The sequence below is a fragment of the Erithacus rubecula genome, assembly GCF_903797595.1.
Source record: "Erithacus rubecula genome assembly, chromosome: 8".
Lineage (NCBI taxonomy): Eukaryota > Metazoa > Chordata > Aves > Passeriformes > Muscicapidae > Erithacus > Erithacus rubecula.
Window position 1 is genome coordinate 21,849,020 of NC_136659.1, and position 14,646 is coordinate 21,863,665.

The 14,646-nt window shown below is 59.9% G+C and overlaps 2 protein-coding genes across 3 annotated transcripts in view; both read right to left on the minus strand.

Annotated features, from left to right (window-relative positions):
• Positions 1-87: 87 nt before the first annotated feature.
• Positions 88-4,827, minus strand: GMPPA (GDP-mannose pyrophosphorylase A). 2 transcript variants are annotated; one of them, XM_079310791.1, is made up of 13 exons: positions 4,684-4,825; positions 4,515-4,612; positions 4,324-4,427; positions 3,766-3,958; positions 3,539-3,598; positions 3,270-3,400; positions 3,119-3,133; positions 2,407-2,541; positions 2,110-2,207; positions 1,931-1,977; positions 1,752-1,844; positions 1,492-1,660; positions 88-1,405 (listed from the first exon to the last, which is right to left on the minus strand). In XM_079310791.1, exons 1-13 carry the CDS (start codon positions 4,724-4,726, stop codon positions 1,305-1,307), a joined length of 1,287 nt encoding a protein of 428 aa, XP_079166917.1. In that variant the 5' UTR covers positions 4,727-4,825; the 3' UTR covers positions 88-1,304. The 2 variants fall into 2 exon arrangements, with proteins under 2 accessions (XP_079166917.1, XP_079166918.1); XM_079310792.1 differs by lacking the exon at positions 3,119-3,133 and having other exon boundaries at positions 4,684-4,827.
• Positions 4,828-5,671: 844 nt separating this feature from the next.
• Positions 5,672-14,646, minus strand: part of SPEG (striated muscle enriched protein kinase) — a 38,157-nt gene continuing 29,182 nt past the window's right edge. Inside the window, 17 exon segments of the mRNA XM_079311602.1 lie at positions 5,672-6,986; positions 7,217-7,366; positions 7,622-7,697; positions 8,173-8,396; positions 8,469-8,708; positions 8,796-9,468; positions 9,658-9,822; positions 10,009-10,131; positions 10,381-10,548; positions 10,627-10,743; positions 10,817-10,969; positions 11,095-13,282; positions 13,413-13,481; positions 13,576-13,618; positions 13,815-13,967; positions 14,282-14,308; positions 14,418-14,590. Of these exon segments, the coding sequence (XP_079167728.1) occupies positions 6,779-6,986; positions 7,217-7,366; positions 7,622-7,697; positions 8,173-8,396; positions 8,469-8,708; positions 8,796-9,468; positions 9,658-9,822; positions 10,009-10,131; positions 10,381-10,548; positions 10,627-10,743; positions 10,817-10,969; positions 11,095-13,282; positions 13,413-13,481; positions 13,576-13,618; positions 13,815-13,967; positions 14,282-14,308; positions 14,418-14,590 (4,950 nt within the window). The 3' untranslated portion in view covers positions 5,672-6,778.

Consider the following 14,646-nt stretch of genomic DNA (forward strand, 5'->3'; position numbering starts at 1 on the left):
ATGCAATCCTGAAAGCCAAGTACCTTGGCTCAGTTTTCCCCAGCACAGGAGTGTACACCAGAGGGCAAGGAAATTAACACATCCAAGGCAGAGGCAAAACTGAAGGAGTTTAATGTGCTTAAAGCTAGGGAACAGCTAATCCCTGCCCAGGACCACAGGAGAACTGGCACAGGAAGGCACAGGGCTGGGAGCAAGGATTTACTCCAAATCCATCAAACTGGGATGGTACTGGATGGATGAAGAATACCTAATACAGGGCCTTGCTGAAAATGAGAGATGTGATGAGGCCCTTGGTGGAGTGCAGGGCTTTAGCACAGAGTTTAAAACTAGGGAGGTAAAAGGATAAAGGGCAGCATTTGTTACTGCAGACAATCTATGCCATGCTCAGAGGAAACTGGCTTCCATAAAATCAAGTTTTTGAGGTAAAGTGAGGTGCTAAATCTCTTACTTGCACACGTGTAAATTGATTGCTCTGGTGCCCCGTGGATGTGGCTGGTGACAGGGGGAGATATACAGTGAGCCCCCCAAGCTCCAGCCATGCTGCTGTGAAGGAGGCTGTTGGCCCACCAGTGTAGCAGGGGCTTGCTGCCCTCACTCTGAGCCCTGCCTAGGGAGCAGGCACAGGTCTCAACCTGACAGGAGCAGGATTGGTAGGGCTGGCAGAGGTGGTACTGGGGGAAGGGGTGTTCTTGCAGCTCTCTCCAGGGCCAGCAGGCCACTAGTCTGACCCAGCCCTCATGTGTGTGCCAGTGCCTTTAGGACAGCCTGGCACTGCTGTTTTCCCAGAACAGCTCAGGCTGTTGCAATCATGCTGAAATCAAGAGCCTCAATCTACTGTGGGGTGAGCTGCCTACACATGACAGGCACATTCAAAACTCCCAGGTCTTGGAGATGGGCCAAGACCTTCCAGGGAGTTGAAGATAGAAAATGGTGCAGGGAGAGCCTGGTGAGGAGTGGCAAGGTGGTACTGGTAGTGTCCTTTAGTGGAGAAACACGAAGTTGGATTCAAGACACTGCAGGCAGCAAGTGCTCCCTGCATACAGCCGCAGGCTGGTACCAGAGCCACGTACTGTCCCCAGAGCCTTCACCCTGGCCCAGGGCTGTCCCTGGGCTGCAAGAGAAGCAGCATGCAAGGCTGATGCTCATCAGCTTTAATGTCTGTCTGGAGCAGTAGTCAGGCACTTGCAGGGCTCCTGGCCTGCACCCACCCCTCTGGGGGTACTGGGAACCTCCCAGGATGTGAGGTCTCAGTGCAGGCTCTTGTTGTAGGGCACAGCAGGGAGGTGGCAGGTGCTGCCCGTGACTCACAGGATAATCTGGTTTTTGTAGCTTCGGCTCAGCTCCTTGTGAGGAAGGACAATGGAGTTGAGAATAACGACCTCAGCAGGAATAGTGACACTGCAGCCTGAGGGGAGAACACAAAGGGTTTAGCTGGAGGGGGGAAGAAGTTTAGTGGCAGGGCCAGGGTGATTCCATACAGCAGAGACATACCCAGAATTGTGATGGATGGTGTGAGGCGCCCATCCCGGAAAAGGGTCTCGCTGTCGATCTTGGCATAGGGATCATTGGGGTTGGGGTCACTGGGTGTTCCTTCAACCCGGGCCCAGCGCCCAATTGTGCTGTCCCAGCCCACAATGGTATTGAGGACACAGGTGTGGTCCTGGGGTGAAAGAGAGGGGAATTCAGGGTGCTGCTGCCCCCCTGCAAGGGGTGGAGGTTGACACCTACTCCCTCAGGCAAACCCCACTTACATGGAGTGAGGCGCCGTGCAGGACGATGGACTCTCGCACACGCACACCGGCGCCCACTGTCACACCCTCCCCAATGGAGACGTTGGGGCCCAGCTGTGAGGACAGAGGGAGGTGATGAGGACAAGGACAGTGATGGCCTCAGCACCCCTGAGCATGTCCCTCCCCCAGCCTGCACTCACCACTGCAGTGCTGTCGATGGAGGCTGTCGGGTGGATGTACACGTTCCCTGCAAAACAAGGCAGTGGATTCAGGGGAGGCAACTTACAGGAGCACCTGCCTCTCAGATGGGCAGGTCTCATTTGTGGGTGCCACTGCCTCCCTGGGCAGCCCCAAATGCATTAGGGTGTCAGAATGGTACCTCGGATGACAGGGCCTCCAGGTTTGTTCTGGGCCAGTCTCTCTGGGTGGCTTTTGCTGTACTGGTTCAGGTAAAGGCGGCTGGCATAGATAGCAGAGCTGGAGGAGGAAAAGCAGAAGACTGTTATTGTCACTCTGGCACTACCAGGGCAGAGGAGGATCCAAAATCAGCACCGCTCACCCACCCCCAGGCCTCTGCCTGAGCACCCTCCACTCCCAGCCATGATATAGATCACTCCCATCCTTGGTACAGATCACTTGATGTTCCTGCTACACCAACTTTAGCTCCAGCACTTACCCAGCTGACTTTATCTGGCTCCAAAAGCCATCAGTTTTGTAGACATAGAGTTTGCCACTCCCAGCCAGGGCGGTGAAAACATCCTGCTCTAGCCGAATCACTTCTGCACGCTGCCAGCCATTGGAGCTGTCCTCTCTGAAAGCAAGAGTCCTGTTAGACACCCACCCTCATGTCATGGCCTCAGCCGAGGACTCCAGCAGACCTACCCTCCCCTAATTCAGGGACTCTGACAATCCCAGATTCCTACCTAGCCATGCACTTCTCCCCAAAAGTAGAGACAGCGCCAGCTGTCAGGCTAGGTTGGAACAGCCCCACTGAGCCCCAGAGCAGCAGAGGGACAGCCAAAATAAGCTCTGAGCCAGAAGCTGATGGTGCAAGAGCCCCACCTAGTCCAGGTGGGTGTATGATCCTGTCCCCCAGTCCAGAGCCTGTACAGCTGGATTTTAGCTTGGGTGGTGGCAGAGATGTGAGGTGACAGGCTGGTGCAAAGAGCTGGAGAGGGGAGGAGAGCATTCCCAGGTGAAAGGCTTGCTCAGCCTCTTATTGAGAGCTGAATGAGAATGGGGTGGGAAGAGAGGAAGGGAGACAGAAAGTCTCAAGCTGACTATGAACAGAGGAAACAGCAGCTTGGACAAGGGAGGGAAAGCATGCATTACCATTAGGATCAATCCAGCCCAGAGAGAAGCAAGTGCAGACACAGAGGGAGACTTACCCAAGGTAAGGACAGCTGGTGCAGGACCAGGAAACAAGTGAGTGATGGCAAAGGAGAAGAAAAGATAGAGAAAGAATGGAGGATGAGCGTGCTGCTGCAGCCCTGGGAAGCAGGGGGGTGGGAGGGATACAGAGCAGAGTGAGGTACTCACAGTGCTAGCTCCTGTTGGTTCCTCTGGAAGACCTCACCAATATGCTGGAAGATGGCAGGTGTGAAGAGGTAGATGCCACAGTTAATGATCTCACTGACAAACGTACTGGGCTTCTCCACATAGTGCTGAACCTGGAGGTGAAGGAAGAGACATGAATCCTGGGCTGCAGAGCATCACACCCTCTGCGGCACACTGGGACCACAGACCCACGCAGGCAGCACAGCACCTGCCACCCACACTGTGCTTGACTCCCCAAGGCCCTCCAGTACCTCCTGTGTCCCTGCATTTGCCACGATACAGCCATAATTCAGTGCCTGTGTCCTGTTGGCCTAAGAAACAAGGACAGTATTAGCAATGGTGGAGCAGTAGGCACTGGGAGGCAGAGCAGATGAAACCCGGACCTCACAGTTTGGCACCCACCCACCACAGGAGCTGCTGGCTTCTAACCCCACAGCCCTGCACTGCAGCTCTTCTGCTCCCCAGCACTGCCACTCACTGTGGTACCCAGAATGACAAAGCTGTGCATGTCCCCATGCTGCTGACGAAACTCCAGCATCTCCTGTAAGGGGAACTCTGAGCACACGTCTGCGTTGAGGACAAAGAAGGCCTCAGCACCACCTGACAGGATCTGGTCTCGGAAGTGGTAGATGCCACCACCCGTGCCCAGGGCTGCGTACTCCTGAAGATACCTACAAGCCAAGCAGGAAAAAGGGAGGGCTGAAGGAAGCAGGTGTCTAGTGGCACCAACTGGCAGCAGGGTTTGGAAGGACTAGAGAGACATAATCCTGCCAAACAGTGATGGGTTTCATGCAGGCATTGCACAGCAGGAGGCTGTGGCAGCTTAGAGCTGTGCTAGAGAGGCATCTCTGGAGCAGGACCGATCCAGAGCAGGGCCCAAGGCAAAGGAAAGGTGGTGGAACTGACGGGGTAACCAGGCTGTGCCCATCCACGGTGGGACAGAGCCCACCTGCCCAGTGCCAGAGCGCTGACTGGGAGCTGCCAGGTCAGGGGCTGAGCCAAGCTGTGCCCCAGGGCTGAGAGAGCTCCTGCCCACCTGATGGGAACCTTGAACTCCTGCTGCGCCGATACGAGAAAGCGGCTGAGGGCCTCGTTGGGCTGGTAGAAACCCATCAGCAGGATCTCCTTCATGCCGGGCACCTGGGGAGGGTCGGAGGACGGGGTCAGAAAGGAAAGGAATGGCACTTCTCCCTTGGCCCCACGGCCCCAGCCCCCCGGCTGCCGTACCTTGGCGCAGGCCTCAATGTGGTGCTGCACCATGGGCACTCCGGCCACGGGGAACAGCGGCTTGGGCACCTCGAAGGAGAGCGGCCGGAACCGGGTCCCTGCGGAGCAGAGCGGGTCGGCGGGGCACCGCGCAGGCGGGACACCCCGCGGGCGGGCGCGGCGCACTTACCCTTCTGCGGGCCACCGATGAGGATGACGGCTTTGAGCGGCATCGCGGCTCGGCTCCGCTGCGGCGGTTCCGCACCAAGCCCCGGCTGCGCTACCGAGCCCCGCAGCCCGGCCCGGCCCGGCCCCGCCGCCACTTCCGCGCACGTGGCTGGGACACGTCAGCGCCGCGCGGGCCCTTCCACCGCCAGGGGGCGCTGCGGGGCCCCGGGAGCCTGAGGCGGCGCCTGTGGCCGTGAGGGGGCGATGGTCAGTGCGAGGGCGATGGGCAGTGCGGGGGCCATGGTCAGTGCGGGCAGCAATGGTCACCACGGGGGTGCGATTGTCTCTTTGGGTGTGCGGGGAGCGGCTGTGGCCGTGTGGGTCTGCGCAGGGCAACGTGAGCATGCAGGGGAGGTGCTGTGGCTGTGTGTGTGCTTTAGTGCTTCAGAGCGCCGTGCGGCGGCACCGTGGGCTCGGACACGCCCCTGGGCACACGGGCGGGCGACAGGCACAGGTCTGTAGCATGCGTGTGTGTGTGGGGAAGCGTGTGACTGCCCGGTGTGGCCCTGCCCACGGGGGAAGGCACAGCTCGGGGTGGCTGAGGGGCCAGCGGGGTGTAACCGGAGCGGTCCCTGCCGGCACGGCCCAGCCTCATATGGGTAGCGGATATTTATAGCCAAGCATCAGGTCCCTCACCGGCACCTGCTATGCCCGCAGCAGGAGCCCTGCTCTGCTGTCCCGCTGTCCCAGCCACCATCGGGCCCTTTGGCACTCCATATTTTTGGTACTCCATGACGTGAGGGCCATGTGAATCAGCCCCGCTGCGCTCGGCCTAGTGTTTGATGGCTTCTCTGACTTTGTTACCAGGTTTCCAACATGAAAGCCCAGCCTCACATGGAACCCTTTCTGGACTCGGGTCCCTAGGTTTTGGGGCGAGGACCCCCCCGAGATACCAGGGGCTGCACTTCATACTCACACAATCTCCTCCCAGCAAGGCACTGAAACTGGAGGGCTGCTCAGGGTCTTTATTGCTGCTCTGGCATGTTACTTGCTCCAAACCATGGGGACATTGGCAACTCCAGAGCCCGGCAGAGAGGAGGGAACAGGAATGGGGACCGGAATGAGCAGACGCCTTCTCCCCAAAGTCAATAAATAAAGCCCTATCTCTACAGCAGCATGAGGAAGGTGAGTGCCCAGCCGCTGTTCCTGTCCCCCTACTCAGGGCACCCCGCATCATGCCACCAGCTGGGGAGGGCTGAGGAGGGGGCACAGGGCAGGGCAAGGCACCTCAGGGTCAGGTGGATGGTGTGAGGGGTCTGGGACAGGCGGCCAGGCTGGTAGTGGGTACACAGCAAGGTCCAGAGCTGGGTGGGCAGAGCACGAGCAGCATAAGCCTGAGCAGACACAGGAGGTGTGCATGGCACCTGGGTGCCCCCCTGCAGAGAGGCGGTGCCTGGCAGTCCCCCACCCTGGCACAGGGCGCAGCCGACAGCCCCAGGAAAGGCACCGGCATCGGTCCTGGAGCCACAAACCCACTTGCCAGGACCACAGCTGGGAGGAGCAGAAGGTGGGGGGCTGGCAGCGCCCCCTCCCAGCTGTAAGGACTGGGGCTGTGCTGGCTGGCAGGGGATTGTGAGCAAGGCCCTCTCTGCAGAAACCACTGGAGCAACCTCAGTCTTCTGGTGCTGGTGTGCAAACCAGGGGGAGCAGAAGGACTGCAACACCGTGGCCAGGGGCAGCTGCAGGCTGCAGTGTAAGGCACACGGCTGATGAGACCCATGTGGCCAGGGCTGGCTGGCAAACTGGCAGCTCTTTGCCTCCCACCTGGGGCTTCCCTTGTCCCTCTGTCTGCATCCCTTTCTTCCCCCAACCATCTGCCACATTCTCTGTTCCTTGCAGCAAGGCTTCCCACCACCCTCCCACTGCCGGACTCTGCTGCTGGTCTGGCTGCGGCAGCACCTCCTCTTCATCGGCACTGCCGTCATCCCTGACAGCAGCACTTGAGGTCCATGGACTCATCCTGGCGCGTCCCAGCTCCTCCTCAGCCGCCCCATACTGCGGCCCATGGAATGTTCCTCTGGCTCCCCGGCCCCTCGTGGCCGTGGCCAAGGCACCAGTTACTGTGGCCCTGGTGGCTGGCCACCCTGGTAGGAGCGGAGTAAGACCTTGTGCTTTGTGACAGCCTCGCCGCGGCGCCTTTGGTGATCCACCAGGAATTCCTTGAGGCGGTTGGTGGTGAAAGTCAAGGTCTGGCGGCGCAGCTTCATCAGGTAGGCGTCCTGGAGCCAGGCATTGGCGAAGCAGTCCTTCACTGTGGGGCGGCTCCTGAGGCAGAGACAGCTCTGCATCAGGGACTGCCAGGGGTGCCCACTGCTGCTCCACCCCCAAAATCCAGCCACCACCACTGCCCTGCAAGACCCAGGGGGTCCCAGTCGTCTCCAAGAGCAGTGATGGACTCCAGGCTCCCACTGATGATATCTAGAGGGGTCCCATGTGGCAGAGAGCTGGCTCAGTCACAGGCACATGTATCCTCCCTGGCTAGGCTGGACACTCACCAGGGGTGGACAGTGAGGACCTTGCGGATGAAGAGAGCAGCAGTCTGCGAGACGTTGGGGTACAGCTTGAAGGCATCAAAGCGTCCTGCCAGGATGCGGTTCTCTGTCTCAATGGGGTCCAGTTCAAAGAATGGTGACCGCCCGCTGAGCCTGTGGTGGTGGAAGAGGGAACAGGGCTGAGGGGACAGCAGTGGGAGGGTACTTGCTGTCCCACTACCCCACATCCCTGGTTTGAAAAGCCACAGCTTCCCAGGGTGTCTTCACCTCCCCATGTCCAACTGGGAAGGGTCTGCCAGGCTACAGCATCCCTCAACCCACCATCAGCTTGGTGTCCTCCATGGCACCGAGCCCTGGGTGGGGCTGACTACACTGCAACGTTCTCATCCCCCTGACCCCTTCTCTTACATGATGTAGGTGAGGACGCCAACACCCCAGACATCTGCTGCGGAGCCCACCGGGTCCCCCTTCACCACCTCTGGTGCTGTGGGCAGGAGAGCAGGTATGTCATATAGATAGAGACATCAGTCCCACGTCTGCAGCAGCCCCAGCTCACACAGCATCCACAGTATCCCCAGCACCTGCAGAAATCCCAGGATCCCCAACACCCACAGCATTTCCAACACCCATAGCAGCCAAGCACCCACAGCACTCTACTACTGCACCCTCCAAAACCCCTCCCTGACATTGCAGCACCCTGACAGAGCCCAGCCAGCCTCCAGGATAACCCAGCTGCCCCACAGCACCGAGTCTCCCAGTGATGACCCCAGTCATGCTATAGAAATTCGCAAACACACCCAGCACCCCAAAGGCCTTCCATCTTCCCCAAAGACACAATTCCTCCCCATTCCCAAGTTCCCCAGAGCATAGGCGTACATGCACACCTCTGGGAATAAGCATGCCCCAGTTCTATCCCTGTCCCCTTCCTCATGCCATTGCACTCCTGGTGCCCCACTCACACATGTACTCCAGGGTGCCAGCACGCCGCCCCAGTTGCCGCAACACAAGTGGGTTGTAGGTCTGGGCACTGCCAAAATCGATGATCTTGAGGGCATTTGTGCCTGAGACGATGATGTTGTCTGGCTTGATGTCTAGGTGCACAATGCGGCGGCCGTGCAGGTACTCGAGGCCCTGCAGCAGCTGCAGTACGTAGCTCACCACATCATCCTCCGAGTAGCGAAACCTGGGGGCAAGTGACATCAGCAGGTAGCCACATACCAGCAACTGGCCCCATTGGCCCTGTGCCCACCTGTACCTGTCCACAATGCTGTAGAGGATCTCCTTGCCAGCACAGTTCTCACAGATGAGCACCAGGTAGCGGGGGGTGATGTACGCCTCATGCAGGGCCATGATGCGCTCATGGTGCAGTGCCTTGAGGATCTCATACTCCTGCAGCACACTCTGCTTCCGCTCTGCCTCGTAGGGTACAATCTTGGCCATAAAGTGCTTCCCTGTGGCATTCTCCTTGCAGAGTCGGATCACCCCAAAACGGCCTCTGCAGAGCAGGGCAGGATTCAGCATCCCTGGTGTGGACTGCTGCAAGAACACCCCTGACAGAGCATCTTGTCCTACTGCTACTCACCTTGCTTTCTCGTCCAAGAAGGTGTATGGCTTCTGGGGGACACCCTGCCGCAGTGCTGTGCTGTCTTTTGCCCCTTGGACTCCACCAGCAGCTGGAGGCTCCTTGGAGGAAGGGGGAGTGGTGGTGGACTCCAGCGTAGGGGGTGATGTGGGGGGCATGGAGATGAAGGAGGTTACCATGTAGGGAGGCATCTTCCGTGCAGGTGTGGTGTTGGTGGTTGGAGATGGTGTGGGGGCTGAGCTGGGCGTGGTTGACACTGGGGAAGTGGTGGGGGACTTGGAAGGAGACGGAGTCTGGGGTGGAGGGGAAGTGTCCGTGGGGATTACGGGGGAGCCCTGAGTGGGGGTGTCTGTATGAGGAGGGGCAACAGTCCGAGGAGGGGTGAACATCAGCTCAGGGGGCACGTAGACAGTGATGTTGGGTGGAAGCTCAGGATCTGGTGGCACACCCTCTTCATGGGGCGCAGGTGGTGGAAGGACCCCTGTGGGGGCACCCTCCTGCTCTGCTCCAGCTGCCTTGTGTACCACTCCCTTGTGCTTGCGTGGTGGTGTGGTGGGAGGGGCCACTGCAGCCACCGGCACCGGCTGCTCCTCTGGTGTCTGGGTTGACCGGCTGGAAGCCACCTTCTCAGGAATGGGGACAGCAACATCCTTGGCTGGGGCAGCTTGGGCATCTGAAGGGAGCAAAGGGAGGTGTGAGCCAGGTGGGGGTATGCTAGGACTGGACTGTAAGTGGCACCTCATTTTTAAGTGGCACCATAGCCCTAGGGGAAGATGCTTGGGACTCAAGGATCCCCAAAGCACCCCAGAGGCCACAAGTGGCCCCATGGCCATCCCACACCCACGGGATAGGGCTTGCTCACCTGCTGCCTCAAGATGCACCTTTACTGAGGGGTTGCTGTAGGGTCCCTGTCCAGCCTTGTTGACACAGGCCACACGAAACTTTGCAGTGCTGCCAGGAGGCAGCTCGGTCACGTTGAAGTAGCAGTCAGTGATACCAGTGCTGACAATCTTCCACTCATGCTCCCCTGCCAAAGCAGAAGTAAGGTAAGGTGAGGGCAACCCAGGGACAGGGGCAGCCCACTGTCCCCTGTCCTTGATTCTGCCAAGCCACAGAGAACAGCACTTTGGGCATTTTTTCCTGGCTAGATGCCCCTCTGAGAGCCCATATTCCTGGCTGTGGCTCCCAGGGGATGGGAGGCAGCACCACATACCATCCAGTCTGCGTTCCAGTGTATAGGTGCAGGGGGCTTTGCTCTCAGCAGGCTTCCACAGCACCAGCACTGTGTTCTTGTACTTCTGGGGGATCTCCGGCGTGCCTGGCCGTCCAGGGAGTCCTGCAAGGGTACAGACAGGGTGGGCTGGGTGTTCTGCCAGGGGCAGAGCAGGACTGCTGCAGTGAGAGGGCATAACAAACCATGGGTTCAGAGATGCAGGAAATGTTCATGCAAAACCAGCCAGTCCTCTTTCAAAAGCCCCAGTCTCTTGTAGATGTGGAGAGCAGTACTCAAGTACTCAGCTAGTCCCCAGCCATGCACCTGATTTGTGCCCTTCCTGTCTCCTGAGGTTCCCCCTAGCCTCCTTACGTGCCACAGCCAGCGTGCAGGAGCTGATGGCTGTGCCCAGGATGTTGGCGGCTGCACACTCGTACAGCCCTGCATCCTTCCTGGAGACCTTGGCAATGGTGAGCATCTGACGTCCGTCCTTGCAGGAGACAACGTTCAGCCCACTGTCCGGCTGCAGGGACCTCTTGTCTGTAGAGGAAAAAGGAGAGGGATGATACGGTGCCCTGTCAGAGCCCACCCACTGAGGCAGTGCAGGCAGCCCCCCACCTTTCATCCAGAGGATCCGTGGGGTTGGGCTGCCAGCAGGAAGGCAGCAAAGGGTCAGCGCCTCGCCCTCCAGCAGCACCTGGTCCTTCAGCTTGATGTGGAAAACAGGGGGGAAATCTGGAAAGCAGAGTGGGAGGTTAGGCTGGGGTGGGGATACACACCCACCGTGTCGTTCTGGGGCTGCACCTACCCGATTCACTGGGAGTGTGTGGCCGGCCGGCGGCGAGTTCCTCCTCCCGCAGAATGCTGGAGGGGATGCTTGGCTGTGAGGACATCTTCTCCTTCTTGCCCCGGGAGAGCCCCCAGCGCTCCCAGCGGGACCTCTTCTGACTGTCACCCGCACCTGTGGGCACCCAGGGCAGGTGAGAGCGGGGCCAGGCCATGGCGGCCGTGCCTGCCGTGCCCACAGCGACGGGGCCATGAGTTGCCAACAGGAGTCCCCTGCGGGATCCCGCCGTCATCCCTCACCTTTGGTAGAGGAGCCTGTGCTGGCCTCGGAGCGCAGGGACTCGGAGGAGGGGGCAGGGGCGGGGGCGGGCCCTGGTCTCAAGCTCTCACCCTCGGAGCTGGTGCGACGGAGTTCCCGGGGCCCCTCGCCCTCCGGCCGTTCATCCGACACGCTGCGTAGCCGCGCCGAGACCCGCTCCATTGTGGCACTGATCTTCCTCCGCACAGCCACCGCCGGTGACTCGCTCACTCCACCGCCCCCCGGCTCTGACTTGAGGCTCTCCGAGTCCCTCCGCTCCCTGGAGTTGGCCAGAGCCATGCTCCAGGAGAAGCGGCGCCCACCAGATGGGGTCTCACTGCCTCCCTCCTCCCCCATGCTCTTCTTCCTCTCAGCAGGCGGGGTCCGCTTGAGGAGTATGGACATCCTCCGGAAGAAGCCCCCATCCTTCTCCACCTCATGCAGGTCCTGCACCGACTTGGACTTGGTTGCCAGCCCGGTGGGCCGGTCCCTGCGCAGCTCCAGGGGCACGCCGGCTGGTGTAGGACGGTAGATGCCCTCGTCAGAGACTGGGGGCCCGGCCAGGTGCCGGTCCTCGGAACGGGAGCGGGTGAGGAGCTTCAGCCCCCGGGTGAGGGATGATTCACGGCCCCGCTTGAACTTGGCCTCAAAGACCTCCTCCGAATCGATGTCCTGGATGACCAAGGAGCTGGAGGAGCCGGTGGGTTTCACCTCCCTCCTTGATGCTGGTGCTGGCGTAGGGGGCTTTGCAGGGCTGGCTGGTGGGGTCTCCTTGATGTTTGGTGGGGGCTCATTGGTGGTTGGTGGGGACTCCTCGGTGGCTGGCTCCCCACCTTGAATAGCTCCCATGGCTTGCATCATCTTGGCATAGGAAGACTTTATGTGGGTTTGGGGAACAGGGGTTGTGGACTTCGGTGGAGTGGGAGCTCCTGTCCTGGCAGCCCCCTCCCCACTGGCTCCAGCAGCCTTGGTGGGTGTCTTCTCTTCCTGACCCCTGTCCGTGGGCTTCTTCCCTGTGGCGGTGGCAGCCTTACTGGCCCCAGGTGGGCCATGTTCCTCAGGGATACGCCTCCTCCCTGAGGCAGCCTTTGCAGGGGGGGCCTGGGGAACAGTGATCTCTACTGGAGGGGGTGTTGGTGTGCTTGGGGTGTCTGGTGACACTGTGGGCCGAGCATCAGAGAGGGCAGAGAGAGAGGGGGACTCTTTGAGCCGTTGGGCCTCCAGGCAGGCCATTGGGATCTCCAGGGGTGCACCGGAGCGTCGGTGCCGGACAACAGGCTCAGCGTCCCCATGGCTGAAGGAGCTGCTCTTCTGCAGCCGGCTCTCAGTGGGGGGGAGGCGTGGTGAGGTGGCTTCACTGGAGGCTGCCCGCACCAGCCGTGGCACTGCTGGTGCTTCCAGCCGGGTTGACCGTGAGACTTTCTTGTCAGGGCTGACACCCAGGGTCTCCAGGAGGGGACCCCGCAGGCCACTGACCTTGCTGTCCCCAGAGCTGCCTCGCAGCAGCCGCTGGCGCATCAGCTCCAGGCGCTGGGCATGATCATCCTCCCCCCAGACCACCTTTCGCCTTGGCAGCTCCATGGAGGCTGCCTTGGCCAGCACCCGGCGGGGATCCCGGGCTGCCTCAGCCCCCTCCTCAGTCCCTGGGAGCTGTTGGAGCAGCAGGGCACTGTCTGCAGAGCTGCCCCTCTTCAGCTCTCCCCGACGGGCACTCCCTGGGGACTCCAGGCTGGAACCTTTCCTCATGGCTTTGCGAGGATACTCTGGCCGCTTCTGGGCTTCGGGGGCTTCCTCATCAGAGGAGCCAGGCGCCTCCACCTCTGCACATGGTCGCCGTGGCCCAGCACTCCTTGGCCGCTTCCCCAGGGCCACCCCGGGCTTCCCAGTGCCCTGGCTCTGCCATTCCATGGCTGAAGAATCCCCCTCCGGCTGCAGCCCCTCGGATATCCCAACGGTCTCATCATCTGTGGGGATCTCATTGAGTGACATGCGGGAGCCAGAGAACTCCACCTGATGTGGCATGGGGATGAAGGGCAACTCATCCAGGTCATCTGAGTCTGAGGAGGATGACAGAGCTGGTGACTCCTTGAGATGCCGGGGCACGGCAATGGAAAGGTGGTTGGACGTGTCCTCCAGCAGCTCTGGGATTGGCCGCAGCACCATGTTGCACTTGTAGCTGATCTGTGAACGCTGCAGCCAGCAGAGAGGGCTGGATCAGATCAAGGTGCATGACATGGCATCATCCTGCCATTACACATCTTCCTATCCCGGCCAAATCACAATCCCACCTGCCCCCTCCCTCCCCAGCCCCTGCCTTCACCTGCCATTTACGACGAGAGATGAAGAGCTTGAGGTGGTCGGTGCTGATGACCTTCCCCTTGGCCAGTGTCTGTGGGGTGGGGGAACAATGGTGTCCCTTGAAGCCTGCAGCAGGCTCAGGGAACCCTGTGGCGTCTTGACGTTGGGTCTGAGCCCAGGCTCACCTTGAACCAGGGATGCTCCAGGGTCTGTTCCGCATTGGGTCTCCTGTGAACCGACACCACTGGGTGAGAACCACCCAGGCTCAGGGGCTTTGGCCAGGGGAAAAAGGGCTGCAGGTTCTGGCTGCACCCATGCAGCTAGCCTTGCCCTGGGGTACCCCAATGCATGGGGATCTCCACCCTCCCTTGAGCACAAAGCTCATGGTGAAGGGACAGGGGATAGGGAAGGGGACCCTACTCACAGCTTGTCATTGACCAGCACTTTGATGACAAAGCCCTTGGCTTCCCGGGTGAGCCCCTGGAACATCCTCTCCTCAAACGCCACATTGTAGTTGCGGATGTTCATCAGCGTTGTCTTGTCATTCTCCCCCACAAAGGGGGAGATGCCTGTCAGGCTGCCAAGAAGAAGACACTGTCACTGTGCCCTGAGGCCATGAAAAACAGCATGGCAAATACAGAGAACTGAAGACAGGACCCCAGACCCCATCTCTGGGGCCATGGAGGCATGGAAAACAGCATGGCAAGTACAGAAGACTGAGGACAGGACCTCAGACCTCAGCCTTGGTGCTATGAGAAGGGCAGAGGTAGGAGCAGCTAGGAAGGAGGCTGAGTCTGTAAGGAGTCATGGGCATGGTCACAGCCTCAGCTCTGGAACTGGTGAGGGGGTGGAAAGGGTGTCCCTCCTGTGAAGACACACCAGGGCACTTACCAGAGGTATGCGATAACCCCCACAGGCCTGCAGAGAGGAGAACACAGTTACTGCACTTCACAAGCCTTTCAGGGTGCCCAGTCAGTCTCTCCCGGCATGGGAGGGAGCCCACTGACCACTCAAGGGCCACCCTTACCAGATGTCAGTGACGCTGGAGACAGGGGTCTGGTTGACAATCTCAGGGCCCACGAACTCAGGGGTGCCATACTTGCAGTACTGTGGCTCCTCAGACGTCAGCTCTTGTGCATTGCCGAAGTCACAGATCCGGATCTGCTCGCTGCTCAAATCTGCCATCAGGAGGTTTTCTGGCTACAGGACAGTGCAGAGCAAAGGGGAGCTTGGCAGGAGGCAGGGGGTTTTCAGGG

What these genes read in the sequence shown, in the direction of transcription:
- GMPPA (XM_079310791.1), bottom strand. Translation starts at nt 4,726, where the DNA reads ATGCCGCTCAAAGCCGTCATCCTCATCGGTGGCCCGCAGAAGG. An exon ending in ACATTGAGGCCTGCGCCAAG is followed by an intron (nt 4,428 to 4,514) that starts GTACGGCAGCCG and finishes GACCCTCCCCAG; the next exon opens with GTGCCCGGCATGAAGGAGAT. An exon ending in TGCACGGCGCCTCACTCCAT is followed by an intron (nt 1,661 to 1,751) that starts GTAAGTGGGGTT and finishes CTTTCACCCCAG; the next exon opens with GACCACACCTGTGTCCTCAA.